This window comes from Antennarius striatus, chromosome 5 (genome assembly GCF_040054535.1).
Source record: "Antennarius striatus isolate MH-2024 chromosome 5, ASM4005453v1, whole genome shotgun sequence".
Taxonomy (NCBI): Eukaryota; Metazoa; Chordata; class Actinopteri; order Lophiiformes; family Antennariidae; genus Antennarius; species Antennarius striatus.
The window spans coordinates 15,022,326-15,046,002 of NC_090780.1; the positions used below are offsets into that span (position 1 = coordinate 15,022,326).

Sequence of the window (23,677 nt, forward strand, 5' to 3'; positions counted from 1 at the left end):
TTTCAAAGGGTGAATTTTAGAAAAAATACAAATAACAATCAGTGATTATATTTATTTAAAGGTGTTTATTCCTGAAAGATAAACAGCATTTTATGGGGGTTATATAACTTTTGGGGATAAGTGATTTTACACCCACCTCACCCACATTTCTGTTCTCCCCCCCGGTTCTGTCCACCTAGTTTTCTTAGTGTAAGACTGTATTCATGAAAAGGTGAATTCTATTGTCAGGTTTAGTGTCGACTTTTGGAAACAGAACTTTTGGTGTGTGTTTGAACGGGCCTCTCCCTGCGTCGTCTCTTTCCCCTCTCCAGAGTCCAGCAAGGGGCCCAGGATAAGGGGGCAGGCTGCCGTCACTACCTCTCTCTCCCCTTGCAGGCCAGCTTTGGGGCTTGGGCAGCTGGGGGGGGGGGGGGGGGGGGGGGCTTACCAGTGCAGCAGAGACCATAGGTTTGGACACGGGACCCCCCCCCATCCCTTCTACCCCAGTTTAGCCCATCCTGTGTGGGGCACAGGTCACCTTGTCATGTGCTCTTTTACTGCTGCTGTAACATTCTCCCTGTCCTCATTGAAAAAAGCATGAGATGGGGCGATAGAGAGGGAAGAGACAGGACTGGACTAGTCTGTTCTGCTAGTTATTTAGCTGCAGTACAGACTCAGTCTGCTTCACTGGTGTCCGGCCTGCATTGGCTCTCTATTGTACTCATTCCTCTATCAGTTTGTCTACCAAACTAATTTGACTTCCACTTCCTCTTTGGCACATTCTTTATCATATGTTCATTTATTAGTACTTCACCCCAACATTTGTGCTCTTTTTGTAGTCTTTTCGGCCGTTTTGTAGGCCTTGATGTATCTGCATGTGAATCACAAGCTTACAGGATTAGAGAGTGTATAGAGATGTTACCGTCCAGTTGTGTTTCATCTTATAATTTGTGCTGTACTGTCTGTTGTACTGCCTGTGCGGTGCTGCCTGTTGTACTGCCTGTGTTGTACTGCTTGTGTTGTACTGCTTGTGTTGTTCTGCCTGTGTTGTACTGCCTGTGTTGTACTGCCTGTGTTGTACTGCCTGTTGACCGTGGGTCTGAGAGGACTGCAATTTCATCTGTGCTGTATGTCGTGCATATATGGTACATTTGACAATAAAGCTGTGACTTTTAACTTTGACAAGCCTGTACCATTTCATTATTGACCCTGTTGTCTCTACAGCCCAGGTCATTCCAGATTTGATTTGTTTCGTGTCTCTTCTGTACTCCAAGTGACCCAGCCTGTGGTATGCAGTAAAACACGTAACCCTAAGTTTTTTACAGTCTCCCTCCGATCCGCCACAATTTCGCTCTTTCTCTTGCTCACTCTCTCTGTATTCCTCTTTTTGCTTCTTTTAAATTTTTTCCCCACTCTTTATTTTTCCCTTTAAGAGAAATGTTTGGCTGCATGGAACAATTTCAGAAGCATTTGTGGGATTGCGTCATGTGATGTAGCTAAAGGATGCTCATTGGACTGTCGGAGGGCCTCCATCTCCCACCGAGGCGTTCCATAGCAATCCCAGTCTTTCTTCCAGTGCTGTTATAGGTCTGGATGTTATTCCGACTCTGACTCTTATGTGTTGGGATGTGGTCTGTAAGCTCATTGCTGACATTCTTGGGACATGATGCCAGAAGTTTTTTATTTCCCGCTCCCCCCCCCCCCCCTCCTGCATGTCTGTGCGCCGTTAAAAGGATCTGTCCTTGAAATCCTGTCTTTACTTTACCACTTTGCTGTATTTTGTGTATTTTGTTCTGTCCTCAATCATGTTTATTTTCAACACGCAGGCAGTCTTGGCATCCCTTTGGTTAGTCAGGTTTGGATTATCCACCAGTGGTCATTGTTGGAGGATGGGTTTTCATAATTGCTTGATATTGACTTTGATCAAAGTTAGTCTTACAGCTGAGCTATGGTCAAATCGTTCTTACAGCTGAGGTCAATTATGGCTTTTCAATAATCAAAGGAGTACCTGACAAAGGAAACTAATTGCCATTTTCCTGTTTGGTGATCACATACAGTACATGGAGACAATGGAGCAGCTGCAAATGAAATGAGGAGGAGACTGGGAGGAAATAAGCTACCTTATGAGTGATATTGGACTCCTGCCACAGTCCACCTTGGCATCAATCCTTGTATGAATATCTCAGCTACTCAAGCAAACTGTAGAAACAGTGACTGCAGCAGTGAGACGCAAAGCATGACTCAATAGTAATCTTCAAATAGTGCTATTTTTTTTATATCCACACTTAACAAGTCTCAGCACTCTGTTCCCCAGGGTCAAGACATCTGTTGACCTTTCTCACATTGACAGCTAACTAATGCCATTAATTAGAATGTACAAGTTGGAGGTATCCATCTGAGACGCAAGGGTGCAGATAGTGCAAGTGCTTAAACCAAAACAAGTACAAGTACGAGTACCTTAATTTAAGTACTTTCTGATACAGGGTTTTGATATTAACAATTTCTTTCCAAACAGGTTTTATTTTTATCAGATGTTTCTCACTTTCTTTCAAAAAAAGGTTAAGATCATTGTTTTCTGTCAGATGACTTATATTAATGGAGCTGTTTTTCACACCTCCTCTTGTTGGTTTAGCAGGACATAGTTTGTAGTCTGTTACTTCTCTCACTATTGCTTGGATTAAAATATATCCCCGCTGCTCCATAGCTACTCCTGTGAGCACTGCTTAGCTACCGGACATTGGGGAATCACACTTATCTATCGGCTGAGGTAGTGGACTACACTTGTGTATTTAAATACAAACACTATTAAAAAAAACAAATATTTTTTCTATATAAAGAAAATACATTTTGTACATTCAAGTGCTACAGTATACTGTTATTGCATATGGTTTTTAAAAAAAACCTTTTCTGAAATGCAAGAAAAAGAAACTGTTTTTTAAAGCTCTACACTCATTAATTAAAACAAGATTAGTTTCCCCCCATGACAATACAGTTTTATCACTGTGTGTATGAGGGGTGTGTGTATGTGTATATCAGAGATGAACCAACTAGTGAAGCTCACGCTTTCACAAATTGATGGCAACATTTTACTCTTGGCTAACTCAGACACATATAACACCTGCCAGGTAGTGACCACGTTATTGGAATATTGCCACAACTGACTTACCTTCTGCTCGTGTGCTGCTGCTGAAATGTTGTTACGCTCTGAGAACTGGATGCATTTACAACATGATATTGTAACATGGTAATTCAGTTTTATAATATATACGCTGTAGTACATTTGCCTATCTTTTCAACATGTAGTGATCCCACAGTTTGTCTAACTTGTCGATAAACAAGTGACTTAATTTACTGGAGAAATCATTTCAGTTATTATAGTGTACTAGCCCAATATGGAACTGATATATTACCATGAATTTCCAGATATGCTTTAATACCTATTTAATCTTAGACTTTTGTCTTACTGAGGATTAGCCTCTGATTACAAGACAAATGGTTTTCAAATTTTCATAAAGTTCAGCCTGTTTATCTGACGGTCCGTTAACTGTTGAACATTCAAGCTTCTGCAGACAGTGATACGTCTTTAAAAGCATCCTGGGACTGGTTTGAACATCAGTCCTTGGATTATGAGACACGTGTGTCATTTCATCCATGATGTGAATAAATCAAATAGGAAAAGATGAGTCACTGCCCCATTGCATGTTAAGTAGCACTTGTTCTCCCTAGGTTAGTTTGTTTGGTAAAAAGAAGAGGAAACTCCCTCTGCTCTTCTCCAGCTACACTACCAAAATTGGGGTAGTGTAATTGCTTTGCAGCTTTCACCACACTGTTAAAATGACAAGCTAGATGCAGTTTGTGGTATTGTGCGTAATTACAGCAAGCCTTTTGTCTTGTTCATCAGCCACAGATGTGTCACTCAGACTCCAAGCTCCCAGGATACAACACTTTTCATTCCTTCTTCTACTTGGTATCTAGATAATCATCTTCACTTAATTCTCATAAATGTTATTCAGCTGTGGTAGGAAAGGTGTGATCAGTAAAACATGTAATTTTTGTAGACTGTGGTAAATTCATATCTCACCTTTGTTTACTCAAGAATTTTTGTGCTTCTATAAAAGATGAACTCTTTCATTGTAATCAGACAATTTTATCCAAACTCACTGACAACCCCCAGAAAGCAAATGACTGTCCTGGTTTACAGTGTTATTAGTCATTGGGTTAGCAGAAGGGTGTGGTGATTGGCGCGTGTGATGTTGTTCAGTCCAGTGTGTGCCTTTAACTAAAAGATCCTTCTTTTTGAAAGAATCTACAGGGTCTACAGTAAAATGAAATTAGATGAAATGAAAAAAAAATTTTTTCAAACAGTTTAGTTTTAGCAAGATACAGTATTTGTTCCGTGAACAAGCACGTGCACGCACACATGCACACACACACACACACACACACACACACACACACACACACACACACACACACACACACACACACACACACACACACCAACTACGCCAGCACTGAAATCAGCTCTCTAATTGTAAACATCAGTGAGGTATCATCAAAAGAAAATAGGCATACCAACTAAATTCACCATGGATCAGGATTTGCTTCTTTGATATTTATCAAGGTGAGAAGTTGTGAGAGATAAGACTTTTATTTATATTTAGCCACAACACCTGAAGTATTTTAGGCATTTTTTTGAAATGATGAAAACAGTCTCAGACTGTGATTTGTACTGCATTGTGTCTGTTCCTCTTTTCCAATGCTTCCTAGAATATTACCTTCCATATCTGTTTATTCTACTTCTACAGCTTGCCCTCCATTCAGCTTCTGCTTGACCTGCTTTTCTCTTCCATCCCTCTCTCCCTCCTATACTCCTGTCACTGATCTGTCATGTGAGCTGCTGCTCCCTCTTTATGCAAGCAAACAGAAAATGGTTATTCAGATGAAAATAGATGAAAACTCAGATCCCATCTTTGTCATTCATTCATTCATTCATTCATTCATTCATTCATTCATTCATTCATCCATCTTCTTATTCACTTCTTCCACATGGGCGGGTCACAGGGGTTGCTGGAGTCTATCCCAGCGGACTGACAGGCAAGAGGTAGGGGACACTCAGGGCATAACGCCAGTGCACCACTGAGCCACATGAAAGACAAAGCCACTCACGCACACACTCACACCTACAGACAATTTGGGACGGACCAATTTATCTGAAGTGCATATTTTTGGAGTTGGGAGAACCCAAGAGAACCCACACAGACATGGGGAGAACAGAAAAACTGCACAGAACAGGACTCGAACCCAGAATCGTCATGCTGTAAGGCGACAGTGCTTTCCACTGCGCCGCCAGCCATCTTTCTCATCTATTTTAAATTCATCTTTAGTGACTTGTAACTCGAGGGTTCTCAGCGTGGGTATATTCTGCCAAGCAGAATTGAAAAAAACTTTGAGAACATTAGAAAGTTCATTGTCTTAACCAACCAGACAGCGGCAGAGTATTGTTGGTTGTGGCGTTGCCAAGATATGATGTGTAAAATGGATTCTGGATCCATTCCATCTTTGGATAAGACTCAAAATCAAATCAGCTGTTTCCCACTGCGAGGCCCTTCTTACCACAAAGACTGATTGGCATCCATTCAAAACCTTTGAGTTACTGTGTGTAAAAACACATCCATATGCAGAAAAAAACAAACTAACAACATCTGTCACACAACCGTCAAGCAGTTTTATTGCAATAAATAGTAATTAATACATGCTTACTTAATGTTTTAGGGACAGAGAAAGATAATTCAATAAACAGGCATCATGAGAGACTCAAAAGGATCTTACATAAATGAAAGCAGCAGCCATGTTACCCAGATAGAGTTATGTGTTCAAGAGATTTTTGTTGTTCAGCTGCTGTAAGCTTATTCCTGCTCATACAAGTCATGTGGCTGAGATGAGCTTCCTTAATTACCCTCGGTAGTTCTCCTCTGCGCATGGAATATATGCAACCCTCTCAGTCATTGTCACTGGCTATGACTGTCCATGTTTTATCCTGATTGTACTTTTAAGTTCACTTATGTAGGTTTTTTCACGGGAACATGGCAGAATCAGTAGCAACTCTATAACATTAGTATGTTTGATTTCCCAAGAAATAAATGCAGCACGTTACATGAAAGCAAACTAAATTAAAATAACATACTTTTACCGTTAGAAAGGCAGAATAGATTCTAAATGAAATGTAATAACACTGCATGCCTATAATAAAGACAAAAATTAAAAATCAAGAACGTAATTCCAATGATTTGCTTTTTGCATTAACTCTTATTCCTTCATTGATGAGTCTGGAAGACTTAATATTGCAAAAATTCCCATCCTGAGTCTTAATGCCATTTATCAGTAAAGAAATGGAAAATAATGCAATACTATTTACCATTTCACTGTTCTACTTGTAGTCGATTAATTTACTAGCACATTTTATGATCGCCAATAACATGGAAACTTTTTTTTACATGAGTCATAAAATGTTATCCCACAGGGAAGTAGAAGTAATGCACATAAATGTAAACCACTTGTTTATATAGGCTCATAATGTTATTAAATGTCTGACAGCATGGAAAGCATTGACAGAAACACTTGTTTTTGTGTATCTCAGTCTGTCAATGTTTAGCTGTCTTTTCAGTCTCATTTGGAAAAATAACTAATTACATTTTTTAAAATCTGAATCCTTTTAATTTAACTGACTAATGTTCCAAGATTTTTCTCTGTTAGGCCTGTTCAAGTTTGTATCTACTCTTTTTTAGTTTGAAAGACTCAGGTAGTCAAAGCTTCCTCAGTAATACAGCATTAGCATTACTATATATACTATATATACTATTTATAGTATACCATACTCAATTTGACTGGTATACAACATCAATTTAAGGCAATGCCAGATCAATAAATGAAGTTCAATGTGTGAAATTAAAAAAATGGAATAAAATTTATCAGTCCATTTATTAACACTTCTCCGGGGAAACGTTGCAGATAGACTGAAAAAGGCGTTTAGTCCCTCTGAGATCCAAGTGCTTAACTATCTTTGATCATGTATAAAACATACTGAGTGCTTTTTTTTCCAATTCTTGACACCAAAATTTACAAATTCCCAAGATTTTTTACCATAGACTCTATTAAAAAAACAGAAAGCAGCACGTCTTCTAGGTGACTATTCAAACTACTGTATCTAACACTCTGGAACCATTTTGGTTGGAAGGCTCTTTTTTGTGAACCAAACTGTTTTAGTTCATACATATTTTACAAACTGAGTGTCCATCTTTGATCCTGTGGGTATCTTGTTGTGCTGACTTTTCGAAGCATGAAGCTCAGTGATGGGTCTTGCTTGGTTTTGCCATTGTTTCTAATGCAAGTACAGTATAGTTGTTTCCAAACGGACTGTCTGAGAGGCAGTCATTGACTAGTGGAGATTTTTTTTTCCTTTTTAAAAAAAATAAAACCAGTAATAAGCATATGTCATGGTATGATTACCACAGAATTTTATGCTTTATACCTTTATTGATTTTATTGTCTGTATTCATTCACAGTGGTAAACCAATAGTCTTATGACCACGGATGCAGAAATAATTTAGATGATAAAGCACAGTCTCCCTGCCTGATACTTTCTCCCCTCCATTTTGTTGTTTTGTTGGTTTTCATTTGCTTCAGTCCAGATGGCCATGTTGCTGCAAAAATGTTAATATATTGGAGATGATCTTTGTAAAATGAGAATAGTATGTACCCTGATTGATTCATTTGTTTGCTCTCTTCACTCCCCTTTCACTTTTTGTGCACTGTTCAGCTTCGGAGGCTCTGCCACAGATCCCAATTGCACAATCATCCAGAAATGGCTGACTAGTACGACACACACAGTCACTGCCGGCCCAATACTGGCCAACAGCTGACCGTCGGCCTTCTGCGTCAGGTTCGATAGGCTAATCTCAAACCCCTCCTGCTATACTGCCCTTTTCTCACTGTCTCCGTTTGCTCAGCGTGTTCTTACAACTGCCACGTTTAGGCTGCTCGTCTTTGTCAAGAGCAACAAATCTGTTTACCACCTGAGAAAATTGGAGTGAGATTCAAAAGCTTCTCACTGTAGCTTCATGATTTTAAAGTAGACATGTAGTGTCCTTCCAGTATTCTTCTTTTTCTATTAGTGTTTTCTCATTTTTTATGCAAGTAAATTGACAAGCCCAATGTCTGTACCAAAGGGAATTATTCTACGTTACAGAAAATAAATTAACTGCCTAAAATGACGGCTCAGACTTTGTGTTGCGTACCAGTTGTAAGGACAGGGTGATCTCTGAGGAGAACAGGACAAAATACAAGCACTTATGAGTCAGAATGGTGCAGCATCAATGAGAGTGTAAGTAAAAATGGATACCTCCATCCTATTCGGACACAGCAGGATATGGTCTTGCCACATCTCCACAAAATATTGCTCGACCAAATTCAAAGAAATTTCACACTTTTTGTATGAACCCTAAAGGTGTACAGCTAATAAATTAGTACTTCAGTTGGTTTATTTTTAAAATGCAGGACGATTTGAATTTTCCTAAAAACTGAATTTTATTGGTTTTTATTCACACTTCTTTCCAGAAGCAGCATTATTGGTAGTGCTGAATAATAAATCAAGTTTTCGTCTCGATCACAATTTTACCTTTATGCAATTAAATCAACAAAATGGAGCGATGTTAATGTAGAAAATCTAAGCTACAGTACATCTCTAAAATGCTCTACTGGTAAACAAAGTGTTCCCTGAGTCACTGCTTGACCAATCACAGCAGATTTCTGTTAGTTGTTAAAAGATTATCATTAAACAACAGCTGGCAGATGGTTGAAACAAGAATTAAATTTCTCAGGGAGATGAATTTCTCATGCAGCATCAGACCAGGCTGTCCATAGTCTCTGGCCCTGCCCTCTACATGCTGGGATCCCCTTCTACTAAAAACATATTCAGAGGGTTGAATCAAGAGGCATGCTATTTTGGATACTTGTAATCAAATTTTGTAATTATGCCTATCAGTTTCTATTGTCTGCATTTGGTAGATAAATCTGTGATTTTTTCATTATTGAGCAGGACTCAACCCTGTCAGCTCATCATAAACCCCTTTTGTTTTAGCTGTAGCATTTGTGCTAGTGTAACACAGAAGATGTGAGTAATGTGTTGTGATATTAGTGGTTTGATTGATGCTGCATTACAGCGTACACTGAACATGTATATCAGTCAAGAGTGCGACACAACTTTGAAGCCTAAAGCAGAAAATGTGTTCCCAGGCTACTCATGTCTGCGACTGGAATGAGTACAGATCTGGTGTAATAACCTGCTGAATTATTTAGCACTTTTTCAATATTACTGTGCATTTAGTCTAATGGGCTGTCAAGACTGAATGCAATCACAAAGGACTAATTTTTAATGATTACTTGATGTTGCACAGTATGTTAAGATAAATGGGTGTTTTTCTTATTACTTCACAGTGATCAGTGTCACTTCCACATGGGATTTGTTTGCCAACATGCAGTCAAAGGGTTTCCCCCAAGAAAAGCATTGAGTAGTAAAAAAAAAAAAAAAGTAAAAAAAATGGTTTGTCAATCAATTATAATCATATATGCAAATCAATCAGTCTTTGGAAGTTTAATGTAACAGGATAAGTTTGATTGATTTTAACGGCGGATATTTTCATTACACTTAAAAAAACAACACTGGTTTTAAATCAATTTTTCATCATATTTTTACAAACATAATGTATGGTTGAAAACATTCCGTAGCGTTTTTCTTAAGCTTTCATTTCTCAGGATAGGTGGAATCACTGGTAAAGTCTTTAATGTAACACAACTTTGTTTCCTCACATCACCTGTTTGAGACAGGAATGTTTAAACTTCCTTAATGTAGTGGCTGCCAAAATAAAGTTAGTCACTAAAGCAGCATAGCTGTTTGCATGTGGTAACCGCTGATTTGTTCGGCGCCGTGCTTGTCAGCTGTTGATCGATCAGTGCTCTGCAACATTTTATGTGACCTTATATCACTTGTTCAGGTTGCATGGAACCACAACAAAGCAGGTTCTTTAAAGTAGTACCAGGTAAAAAAAATTTCCAAGTGGAAACACAAGAGAATACTCCTGTTTGACTTTAACCTAGCTCTGCATGTACCTGCTCTTTAGAGCTGATAGTTTATTTAACATAGCCAAATTAAACCAAGGACTGTTGATAAGCGCATGCATTGAGAAAAGTGTTCATCATTTTCACCAATTAAGTGAGTGAGTTATTGTTGTCATTTATTTGTATTCTTGAGTATTCACATGCTGAACCTAAACATGTCAAATCAAAATATTCACTCGGCTCCAGTGATGTATCTCTGATCTTTTGATGAACCGTCAGTGTCAACTTCAATCATGAAGAGTATAATTCCAATGAAATGCACTCATTCTTTTTTCAGATAACACCAGATAACATTTGTAAAACCACCTGAAGTTAAACTGATCAGTACTCCTCTGTTCTGATATCTGTGGATTGTTGATCTGTCACTTCTTTAGATGAGCAGTTCTGAAGAAGTTCTCCTTTTTATGTCAAACATAGCATGGCTACAGCATCTATCTTACTGAACTACTTAAGACTCAGAGCTACTAAAGTAATCCTTTCTTGACAAACAAGATAAGAGAGCGGCACAGTAGCAATTACATGAATGGGCACAGGAGTGTGGGTGTAAACAGTCACCTCAGGGCAAGAAGGTTCTGGGTCTTTCTGTGTGGAGTTTCCATGTTGTCCATGTTTTTGTATGGCTCTGGCATTGTCATCTAGCTTCCTCCCACATTGTTTCACACAAAGCACGCAATGTTGAAAAACTGGTGTCAAAAATGTATGTAGGTGTGGATGAGTGAAAATGATTATCTCAAGGTGTTGTCCCTGTAAGGATCTGTGAGAATATCACCCCTTGTTCAGCATTGATTGAGTCTGGCTACTACTCTATAAAAGATAATTGAACCTTTTAAAACAATGGAACATTTCCTATGTTTCCATTCTTTAAATCGACACTGAGTACCTCCGTTAAAATCAATGGCTAATGAGGGCAATAACATCCAGCAGTCAACAAAATGTTTAAAATGATGCTGTATGGAAACCACAAGGCCAGCAGTGACAGTAAGCTCTCATGATGGAATCAGGTTAGTTATAAGGGTGTGCATGATTCTGTGTTCATGACACATCAGACACTTGGAAAATACATGTTCGAACTATGGATGTAACACATTTCATACCAAAAATATTAGTGGTGTTGCCAGCATCAAAGATTTTGGATAGACGTTTAACAATTAGTTGTAAATTACCTATTCATTTACTTAAATAAATATGAATGGCTACTTATACACATTTTCACCTGGGCACCCACATTAGGATATATTTTACTATATCTAATATAATTCAAATTTGTTTCTAGCCGACTAAACTAATAATACAAAAACTAATACATTCAGACATCTGTCTAAAACCAGCAATCCACTCATCAAGTTGATTTTCACAAAGCTCCTTCATTTTGTATTATGTGGGAAACAGTGAAAGTAAGTAATAAAGTCATTTGGACTAATATAAAATGCTTGAAGATGTTTTCTATCCAAGAGGCCTCTTCAGTTCTGAAATGCTAGTGGAGACTTCCAGATATTTAGCCTCGTGGGAGTTATCAAGGTCCTTTATTCATAATATTAGTTGTTTAAACCTTCATCTGTGGGTTGTGTACTATTGCTAGTTATAGCAATAAGAATGTCTGTTCCCATGAAATACATTTTCTTAAAGAACACATTTTTATCAAGAAAGTTTTCTAAGCCCCAATGACAGAAAACAGTGTTTAATTAGGAATTCTTCGTTGTGTCTCAGGTCATTTTGGTGTTTTCACACAAACCTCCATTGGCTCCAGAATCCTGGTCAGCAGGGTTAGTGACATGTTCCAGGCTACATGGAGTGTGACCTGTGGACATTCTTATTACATCACATGGACCATAGCCGTCATCATACAGTAGATACCCTGCTGTTCTTATCTCTCTGTGTGTGTGTGTGTGTGTGTGTGTGTGTGTGTGTGTGTGTTTTACTATATTGTAAAACGATCATTGAGAAATAAAGTTTGTTCAATATGATTGGTGCAGCATATGTACCGTGGTATGTCTGTCATCCTGAATGACCTTTGATCTGATTTGTGTGCTTTATCTCTGTGCAGGGGGCATGTAAGAGGGTGGGCGGGAGACAGTTGCACCATCACACAATGTTGATATTCCTATAGGATGTTGGGCTTTTTAATGTTGATTTAAACCAAGATGTCTTCTCGCTCTGTATAAGACAATGAATTATCTCTCTGCTTTGACTTTCAACATCAGCTAAAAGATCTCCAGAAACATTTGCAGTCAGTTCCTGCCACTTCTACTCATGTCCTTTGTTTATTGTTCCGCTCAACCTTAACACTCTTTGTGTTAGATGATTTCTGGTGCTGTGTTTGAAGATACTGTTGTGCTGTTAGAGCTTATTGAAGCCGCCCATGATGCCAGCAGCAGTAGGGCAATGACTCTATCCCCTATTTCTATTCTTCTTTTACACTCCTATCCCTTAGCACTTCATGTCCTGCTAATTAATATGGTCAAATCTCACTGTTCATATTAACTGTTTGACTGTTGGACGGCACCTTAACAGCAGAAAGAAGAGAGCAGTCATTGTGGGAGTTTGAGACTTTTTGCAGGACCTGTTTGTTTGGTTTTTTTGATCGAGTAATCTGTCAAAGCACTTTAAATTATTCAAAGGCTCTCTCACCTCATTGGCTGTCGATGATGAGTGTTGAGGTTTGTATTGGCTTATTTAGCCTCCCTACCTTCGACCCACCATCTCTCTTTCATCATTTGTTTCTTTTCACACCTCATTCTAAACAAAGAAAAGAATAAGAATGTTTTATTGAAAGGATAATGATCTTATATGATGATGCTTGTGGTCTTGCACCTTTGTTCCCTCTCTTCTCTCAAGGTCACTAAGTGAAACAGATACTCGGAGCACTAAGTAATCCGGTGTAACCAGGGCTTGAAATTGCGACCATTTTGGTCGCATATACGCCCAAATTTTTTTCAGCGCGACTATTAAATATATTTGGGAGCACCGGTGCGACTAGGGAAAAAAATCTGGTGCACCTTTTTTTTCCTCTTCTCTCTCACTCTTTCTCTCTCTCCATAGAGCAGGGGTCACCGAATGGCAGACTGCGGTCCGGATCCAGACCGCGTGAAGGTTCTGTCCACTCCATGATAAATTCACGAGAATAGATTTTCTTGGCGAATTTTTACTTGCTGCTCCTCCAGTTAATACGGTTACAGTGCCACTCAGTTCAGCCAATCAGATTGTTTGTCTACCCTGCTGTCAGCGTACCAGGAAGTGAGACAGCTCGCTACCACTGTGAGTTTACCGCTACAGCGGAGCACAGTAGAAGGGAGACAGCATAGCTCCAACGAGGAAAACCGCTGGTCAACAATTAGTGGACGAAATTTATGTTTATTCCTCCGTCAGGCAGTTCAAAACCATTTCACCTCATATGGTGTAAACACATAGCATGAATTAAAAGTGGTAACGTGAAGCACCACTATGAAACAAAGCACAGATCTTTTGCGCAGAATTATCCCCTGAAGTCCGAGCTGAGGGCAAAATGACCGAGGAAAATGCAAACGAATGTTCACTAATGTTCACCATGTTCACACATGATGGATTTTGGGGCAACATAAGACATCTTTTAGTGATGGGACAGTTGTGAAGAAGTGCTTAAAAGCTGTTGTTGACATTTTGTTTGGGGGAAAGCAGAAAGATGAGATGTGTGGAAAAACTCCCAATGCCAGCTTCAACAGCAACCAGAAAATCAGAAATATTAACATCTTGATGCAGCTATTCAGAGAGCACCATGCATATCTGTGGACATGGATGAGTTGTAGCTTGTGTGTGTGTCAGGTTCCTTCACAAATATAAGGAGCTCTTTGCTGAGTGTAACACCACTATGAAACACACAAAAGGGGAGAGAACATACATGCAGCAATAAAAGATGCTGATCAAGTCCAGTGGTCTTTTTCACCAACATTACACAGACCACCACAAGGTGACCACGACAAGGTTACTGGCAGGGCACATGCCCCTTTCTCTCATGAAAAAAGTTCTGTTTGTATTTTTCCCCTAAAAAAGCCAGTTTTTATTCATGCTTTCTGAACATGTTGATGTTTTTGTACTTGGAGTGTAGGCCTTCAGTTCTTTAGGCTGGGATGTCTTTAATTTACGAGAAAAAGGATTATTCAGTGCTTTTTGCACTTTATTTTTTAATTCTGAGGTTTGTGTGTTCTTCAATCTAACATAAAGGCTTAAAATTTATTTGCCTGGGTCTACTTTTATTTATGGTGAGGTAAAAGAGCACTCACTTAAACATATCCTGCATTGAAAATTGATAATAAATGATAATGTGGACATATAGGGACCGGCTATAAGACACAAACTGGACTTGGGTTTGGACCTTTTACTAAGAGGAAATTTTTGTAACCGGACCTCCGTGACTTTTAATTGAATACCCCTGGTGTAGAGGGTCCTCCTGAGGAGAACTTTGTTGCTGGGCCTTCAGTGAAAAGATGGATGAGAGAGGGACAGAGAGCCAGGAGACCCAACTAATGTTTTACAAACATGTTTACAAAAGTGTCGACGGTTCTGTGAATAAAATACATGCTATGTTACATATATTGTCTGTACGCCTTGCTTTTGGGTAGGTGCTCCTAAAGTCTTTGCTGGTGCTACTCACTTCTAAATTTGGGAGCACCAGTGCTAACAAGAAAAAAAGTTAATTTCAAGGCCTGGGTGTAACCCATTTTGGAGCTTTCACTGCGAAACCCCGTGGGTTACAGTTAAAATTGTTTTTATGAAAAAATGAAACACGTAACAGATGAAACATTATTTGAAGTGTGTCACGAAACAATAATTTAAAATGTTCTTTCATGTTTCTGACTTCATGTTGACTGATACTATTGAGAAAATTAGTGTTGGATCTAAACAGGAGCTGACATTTCTTTCTCCCTCCACATCTTGTTTAGTGATGGAGTCCACGGTTGTGAGTACGTCCACTCTGGCCCCTGATGAGTTCGATAGGAATGTGCCACGGATTTGCGGCGTCTGTGGTGACAAAGCCACCGGCTTCCACTTTAATGCTATGACCTGTGAGGGCTGCAAAGGTTTTTTCAGGTACCAGAATGCATATCTGATATCAGGCACAAAATGGGCAAACCTAACGTACCCACACACTAAGTGTACCCAGTGCAATGCAGAAAAATTACTCATGTCCCCTTGGTAAAAGAAAAGAGATGCATGCTAATCGGGTTATTGACATATATGCACATTAGCATGCAAACAAAGGTCTGAACTTGCATATATGAGACCACCCACTGAGTTGCTCACACATTAGATGTAATTACCACCCACGGTTACATAATATCACGGAACAACCACTGACATCACTGGAGTTCACACAGATTCCTAGTAGCAGGTGGAGCATATCTTATTAGTCCTGTAGACGTACCACAGTTTGACTAAGGCTAAGCTTGAGCCAGTCACAGATTTACAAGCATGTCTGTTCCCCAACACTGTTGATATTTATAGGGAGAGGATGAAGAAAAAAAACAAAAACGGATGTTTTGGTAATGTACTTCCTCATCTGACAGCTGGCCCGTGTTTGAACTCTCACCAAGCATGCTTATCTGTGTGTGTGTCTGCTCACATCAGTGTGTTATTGTTCATACGTAAATGTTCATTCCTTTACTGATTAAATCATCATGCTCTCGTCACCGTTTGGCAAGCCTCGTCTTTTACCTCTAGAAACCTTGGAAGTCGTCAGTATTTACATTGCTTCACTTCTAGGGTAAATTATGCTTCCATTCCAACCTGATCATGTATGCAAAAACACTCAAAAGGCTGCGTACTATAATTGAGCAGAGCTACAACATAAGCATGCTGTTACATAGGCATATCACAGAACAACCACTGACATCACTGGAGTTCACACAGATTCCTAGTAGCAGGAACATCGTTAACTGAATTTATTCTACATGACATTTTTTTCTTCTTAAACTTTTTTGTATATGTACCTCTGTGTGTGATTTGTGTAGACGCAGCATGAAGCGCAAGGCTTCCTTCACGTGTCCTTTTAACGGCAGTTGCACCATCACCAAGGATAACAGGCGCCACTGCCAGGCATGCCGGCTCAAACGCTGTGTGGACATTGGCATGATGAAAGAGTGTAAGTATATCTACGGGGCTATACTTAACCACACACCATGTGATTTACTGCATTTATTTATATAATGGAGTGATTTGAGTATAGCCCGTTTATTCCAGTGAACTGTGAATCATTACAGATAGTCTTCAACATATGAACATTCTAGATACGAGGAACTGCGCGCCGCAATGTCCAACTACTATAGTTTCCTTTTCTGCCACAACCCCCGCTGAGCAGCAGTACGTGTCCCTTTGAACATCTCAGCACGTCAGGCTTCGAACACCCTTTTACAATTTACTGTTTATTATGGCTGATAAGGTAAAAGCTAATGCCAAGGGTATTGGCAAAAAGTAAAAGGCAACTGATGATAGTGGTAGTGGTAAAGAAATGCGATGATCTGTCCGAAGACAACTCTACCTCTCTCCTCCTGTACCTTCTGTCTAAAGGTTAGTTATGTTACGGTACTACAGTATTTTATTTCATTTATGTGTTGTTTTTATGTTCTGTCATTGTTTCTGGTAAGTCTTAGGGAATAGTACTTTCTTATTTAGAGTAGAATGGCATTTAAATGACCTCATATGCCAAAAAACCAACAGTGCGCCTTATATTCCAGTGGGTCTTATATATAAAAACAATTTTAAAATAGGCCATTCATTTAAGGTGCACATTATAATCAGATACACCTTATAATCAGATGTGCCTTATAATCCAGTGCACCTTATATATGAAAAAGTTTTAAAATAGGCCATTTCATTGAAAGTGCACATTGGTAGTCCAGCGCGCCTTGTAGTGCAGAAAATAATGTACCGTATAGATCCATCCATGTATTTTCTTTTGCGGGTCACTTGGGTTGCTGGAGTCTATCCCAGCGGACTACAGGTGAAAGGCAGGAGGACTTTCCTGGCGTGTCACTGGTGCACCTCTGAGCCACACAAAAGACAAACAGGCATTCACTGACACACTCAAACCTGAGAGAAATTTTGACATGACCAATCCACCTACACTGCATTTTTTGGAGGGGAGAAGGAAGCAGGAGAGAACCCAAGCAGACATGGAGAAAACTCTGCACAGAAAGGACTCGAACGGGCAACAACAGCATTTCCCACTCTTCCACCTGCAATTACAGATTGAAATTGAATAAATTTACAAACTTTTTAGCCAACAAACAACCTCTCAGATCCAATTGTCTTTGTAGGTTGAGGGCTACCTGTATGACTACCTAGCTAGGCTAGGATGATTTAATGAGTTCTTTTAAAATTGTGATTTTGATGAATAATTTGAGTAATTTAGTACTTACACACTTTGTACATACTTTGTTTGAACATATCCAATTTTCTTTTTCCCCATTTTTTTCAGATGGTAGTAAAAGTTGTACAGATAGTCCTGCTGTTTGGAGTATTGGGGGCATCCTGCCCCTCTGATTTTATTATATAATATTTGGACTAGGGACAAGCATCTCTGGGTCTTTGCCCCATCAGGGTGTTTACATGTTCTGTTTGAACTGGTGGAGCCTCCCCATATTGTATACTGCAAGTAAACTTCATCTGAAGTTTAAACACCTGCTGTTATGTTCACTCCAGCAAGGCCTCTTCTTTCCACACAGTCTTGTTTATTTTCATTCTCTGTAAATAGCAGGTACACTTTTCTTCTTGTTTACTCCTAATATCCGTATATTGTCCACTGACCTCTTTCAAGAATAGGCTTTTGACTTCCAGCATAATGCTATAATGTTGTCTTCCCAGTTTTTCTGGTCATACCACCAAAGCCGCAGAACTAGTGCTAACGTAACTTATGTGTGAACGGAAGCCAACAGCTTTGTGGTTTCAAAAACAGCAACATGTTGTTGAGGCCCAGCTCTTTCTCTCTGTGTTTCTGTGAAATAATTCAGTGGCTAGAACAACAAGGAGCCAACAGAACAAAGACAATGCTTTCAGTTGTTCATGGCAGCAGGGGTCTCCAAATGGACCTATCCCCTCCCATGGTCTTCCTCTATGGAATAACAACCTCCCTAAAGCTTTATTGAGATACCAATCATCACAATGTGAAACTCATATACAATCTAAATAGCTTTAAAAGGCATAAAGCTTTATGTTAAAGGTCCCATATTATGCTTTTTTAAATTCATGTCATTCAGCTGCCAGATGTCTAACTAAAGTACACTGTATGTGGGATGTCTTGTCCCAAGGTGATCTGTGGTCCTCAATATCTCTGATTGAATATTGATAAAATCACTTCTGCCCCCAAATGCTCGGTGTTAATGGGGCGTGGCTCTCAGCTCCCTATCTCCACCCCCTACCCCCTGAGCGCCCTCTATCAAAACTTTCCTCACCCCTCGTGTTCATGTGCATTTTGTTTACATGTGCCACTTATACGCAGGCACTAGCGTTCCGTCTGGAACATTTTTAACTTGCAGTAATTTCATTACTACGTATTTTGCTCCTATTTTTCTTGTGTTTGTCTCTCTTGTTAATTACTTTATTTCTCTGCGTTGAGCGTAGAGCCACATTCTCAGTCGAACGTGACTCCGTTGTTCATTATGTAAACACTACATTGACTGATCCTATTGAGACCACAATAAACATCGCAAACAATTTAAAACACACAAGTGTATGCAAATGGGACAAAAATTACAACAGATGTTTAAAGACAGAACGTAATTAACGCTGTTTCTCGACAATCGTCACTGAAAATTAGAGATCGCAGGGAGCGAAACTATCGCAGTCTAAATGAAACATGGGAAAGGTAAGCCAAAGCATTTGAGTACTGTATATTGAACTGGCTGTCGAGCGCTGTCCCTGTTTTCCCTATTCTGCATCCACTAACCTACAGTGAGGAAAATGTAGGGGTATAACATCCTGTAATGGTTACAGAGTCAGTCACGTCTATCTCAGTCAGATTACTGGTCTGGGCAGAACTTCTTATGACACAGCTGGAGCAGGGGAAGTTGTGTCTCACAAGGCTGGGAATGAGTGTTAACTTCACCTCTTTATTTCTGCCTGGATTATTTCACATGCAGGCTTTATGTCAGTTGAAGTAACCCTTGACTGGTGACGGTGAATATCTGTTAGGCTGTAAATAAAGGCTGAGGCTGTTTGTTTAGGAGCGGTGTGGATTGATGCAGCTGTGTTCGCTATGTTGATGGGGATACGCCTTTAGCGGACACACACACAAGCATGACTGATGCGGAGCTAACTAGTTAGCCAAATGCTAGCTGACTTCAACAGTTTGTGATGAACTTTCAGAGTGTAGCTCTGAGCTACGACATTACCGCACAATGCTACCATAGCCTGAACAAACTCCCTGTCGGGTATGGCCATCCTTTTGGGGATGTCAAACAATCAATATCGTGAATCACTTTGTCCAATCACAGAGCACAATTTGTTATGTCACAAATTGCACTCTAGCAAAATCCGATCGTTTTGATTTGGTCCCGGCCATGAATTCATAAAATTCCAAATATTCATTGATGCAGGAAACATTTGTTTACCAGATTCTAGGAGTTGGTCGGGTTAGGGAGTACCTGAAAAAAATTTGATTTTCTTAATATCTGTTGTCTTAAAAACATTGTTCCTCATGTTGTTGCTTCACCTCCTTTTTTGTTTTTTAAATCAGTTTGTTTTTCATGTGTGTTTGATTCTAACACCCCCTTTTTGTCACCCACTTTTTGTCTCATTATACCTTCAGTCATTCTGACTGATGAGGAAGTGCAGAGAAAGAAGGATCTGATTCAGCGGAGAAAGGATGAGGAGGCGCAGCGTGAGGCAGAGAGGGAGGCCCGACGACCGCGACTTACCGATGAACAGAGTCAGGTCATTGCAACGCTGGTGGAGGCTCACCACAAAACATACGATGACTCCTACTCCGACTTCTGCCGCTTCAGGGTTTGTGTCATGATACACTTCTCATAGTCATATTGTTTCATTGTCACATTTATTAGCTTTGTCAAGGACATCACACTTTCGCTGCTATTAGCTTGTTTACATGGATTTCCATGAATAACCATAAAGTGGTTGATACTTGAATAAACGTAAAGCGATTAACCATAAAGTATTTGAAAGAAAAATGCTTTGTAAAATAATTGCAAAAACATCCGTGCAACATTATATGTCTATTTCCTGCTCCAACATAATGAACATAATTCCCCACCCAGTGATTAAAAATCATTTGAATTACCTCCCCCACCCCCTCACCAACCTTGAATGTTTTTTTTAAATTACTATCAAACTGATAATAATTAGGGCTCTCAGTTTAACACGTTAATTAGATTAATTTTACGCTGTTAATTAACGCGCTATAAAAATTAACACAATCGTGAGTGGCAAGTCAATGCACAAGCATATTAAATTTGGCCCGTAGGCTGCATTGACGTCACTTCATACCTTCACCACTTGTCAAAAGCAGGGTGGCTGACAACAGAGATGGACGTGACACAGGAGAGCGAGGCAAGCCCACTCGGGTGTTTTTGCAGAACATACAGGAATCACTGTGTACGTTTGACACATCGTGTCAATTCGTGATGAGACACCCCCCTTAGCCATCACTGGCTGCAGGTGATCACACTACATCGATTAGCCTAACTGTGCTAGAGGGGATTTTGCGCACTCAGTCGATTTATGTCTGTCATGATGGTACGTCATCTGATTGCTTTCTTTATAATTTAATTCATGGTAACTATGTTGAGCAAAAAAAAGAAAGTGGTCAGACGAATATTTGCAACGTGAATTTACATGTACTGTATAACGGAACGTGATGGGAGTGAGCGTTCTGCATGATTTGCAATGTCAAGTTTAGCAACTCCAGTCTGGCACTGGCAAAAATAAAGGAGCACTTCCTTAAGCTGCATGGAAAACAACAAAAACAGACTTTGCTGTGAAAATGACATCATAGTAGCACTTGCCTCGGTGAAGCCATGCATATCTGAACTAGTCTCTCAATAACAACAGCAGGTAGGTCATTTCATGTGAGTTCATGCAGTCTTGGTTTTGTTCTTTGAAAAAGGTGACATTAATGCACAATTCATTAAATACACCAATAAAACATATACTAATGTCTTAAATTTGAAGAAAAAAAATAGTTTTTTTTACTAAAGAATTTGAGACTGAACCTTATTTTATTTCTGAATTTTATTTATGTCATTTAACTATTTTTATTGCATTTTTGAGAAATTCGCCTGGCCTAATTGGTTTGCTGATGTGCTTGACCTTTTTTCTTTTGATTTTCATTTATAAAGCACTCTTAACCAATAAAAATGTGGATTTCAAATCTTGGCAGCAAATCTTGGTGTATTCTGTTGATTAGTCATGCACTACAATTTTGTAATGTCCTAGAATTCAAATTCTTTATTTGGGGGCCTTTAGGAGGTATGAGATTAAAATGCGATTAATTAGATTAATTAATTACAAATCCTGTAATTAATTTGATTAATTTTTTTAATCGCCTGACAGCACTAATAATAATACCTATGTGATTCCAGATTCTTTAGGTAGGTGTTAAGGTCAAGGACTTGTTATGTTGGTCTAATCTTCACAGGCTGTTTCTGAGTCTTCTGAGCTTCCTCAGTGAAGGTCTTCTCTTTCTAAGTAGTGTTTAGTTTCAAGTATTTTGTTTTGGTTTTTATATAAAATAGGTTTGTTGTTCTTTTTAACAGTTAAACGCGACCTTGTTAAGATAGTGTTCAGATTGATGGATAAGAACCAGAGCCAGCTCTGCCATGCTACAATCATTAACACTCTTCGTATGTTTTGCTTGAAGACTGGAGACTGATTTCAACTTTAAAGTTTCAACATTGAAGCATACCAAGATAGCTGCTTGACTCATTGCCTGTGCACAACAGGAAACCGTACAAAGTTATTTCTTTCTACTCATCTCTCCTCAGTGAAATTTACCTGTGTCAGGGCATCCTGAGTGTTTGAAGTTTTTTATGCTTTTTGTTTTGTTCAAAGTGTTTAGATCTTTTAAACAATCCAGATTCTTTCTGCCCCTTTCTCTTGTGAAGCCTCCTGTGCGTGAAGGTCCAGTGACACGGAGTGCCAGTAGGGCTGCCTCCCTTCACTCTCTGTCCGACGCCTCCTCTGACTCCTTCAGCCACTCTCCAGGTATCAATCTGAACCAATGGCTGTTTTAGGTTACATTTAAAGTTGTTTTATATATATTTATATATATATATATATATGTGTGTGTGTGTGTGTGTGTGTGTGTGTGTGTGTGTGTGTGTGTATATATGTATGTATATATATGTATATGTGTATATATATAAAATAAGTATGTATGTATATACAGTATATGTGTGTGTATGTATATATATATGTGTGTGTGTGTGTGTCAATGTGTATATATATATATATGTGTATATATATAAATGTGTGTGTGTATATATATATACTGTATATATGTATGTATGTGTTATAATAAAAACAGGAAAAGTGGGTGTGTGACCTGTCCAGAGGTATTATTGACTTGAAAATATCCACATTTAATATTAAAGGCATTTTTTTTGGTATTATTATTTCATTTGTTTGCCTGCTAATATACTTTCTGATAATCTGCTTTATTTTGGATAAGTTGCTACCCATAGACACAGTACTCCTAGTAGTAAGCATTACCTTGTCCATGTATTCTTCAGCGTTCGACTGAAGGAATATTGTCATACGGCCGACCTCCCACACACACAGCAGAGACATGAATCTAAACAACCCCTGTCAGCTCTTCATGCTTTGCATGTTTATCATCACTGCCATATAACCTTTTGTCCCATGCCTACTGCCCTGACAGTTGTGTATTTTTAGTCAATCCTTTCTTTCATCAAAATGCAGGCTTCACTCCATGATTGCCTCTGTGTCAAGAGGTAATGCTTTCTCAGGTGTTTGTTTATTTGTTTTGCTTGTTTGTTTATTTATAAGTTTGTTATAGTTTATTGTCCCCATGCATAGGGCAACTTTTTGTCAGTGAGATTCTTGCTTAATGTCATTCGACAAGGATATCAAAATAAAAGTCGTGGCATCAACAAGTCACAGATATCAATTTATCACAATATTATGAAATCCCTAATTTAAATACTGGTTCAACCACACACAGTTCAGCTAATTTCTCACCTTTGTACAATCTACATTCCTTTTCTTGTAGATAATATTGTGATTGTCTTGCCTGGAAATATTTTTCTGTCTCTTAACTATTCTTCTAACGACGGTATTGCTCATACAATATACGGTATTACTTTAGTAATTACTTTGGAATAATCTTTATTGACCAGGTGTCTTTACATGTGTTTGCATTCAAGGAACTTCAGTCTGGGATTTGCATTGGTCTAAAGTTCCTTATACAAGAACATACAACAATGTTTACTGGACTGTGTAACAGTCGAACATATCAGACTGCATAGAGTAGGATCTATTAGTAGAGTAGGAAATGTTTTTCTCTGCTTTATAATGA

At 38.9% G+C, this 23,677-nt stretch overlaps 1 protein-coding gene across 4 annotated transcripts in view; it reads left to right on the top strand.

The window, feature by feature from the left end:
• LOC137595121 (vitamin D3 receptor B) overlaps window positions 1–23,677 on the top strand; it is a 36,263-nt gene that overhangs the window by 2,490 nt on the left and 10,096 nt on the right. For 3 of the 4 annotated variants that reach the window (XM_068314974.1, XM_068314973.1, XM_068314972.1), the window contains 4 exons: window positions 15,072–15,219; window positions 16,140–16,270; window positions 19,934–20,130; window positions 22,245–22,344. In XM_068314974.1, coding sequence (XP_068171075.1) covers window positions 15,074–15,219; window positions 16,140–16,270; window positions 19,934–20,130; window positions 22,245–22,344 — 574 coding nt within the window. In that variant the 5' untranslated portion in view covers window positions 15,072–15,073. The remainder of the gene's footprint in view (window positions 1–15,071; window positions 15,220–16,139; window positions 16,271–19,933; window positions 20,131–22,244; window positions 22,345–23,677) is intronic. The other variant, XM_068314975.1, reaches the window with a different exon arrangement.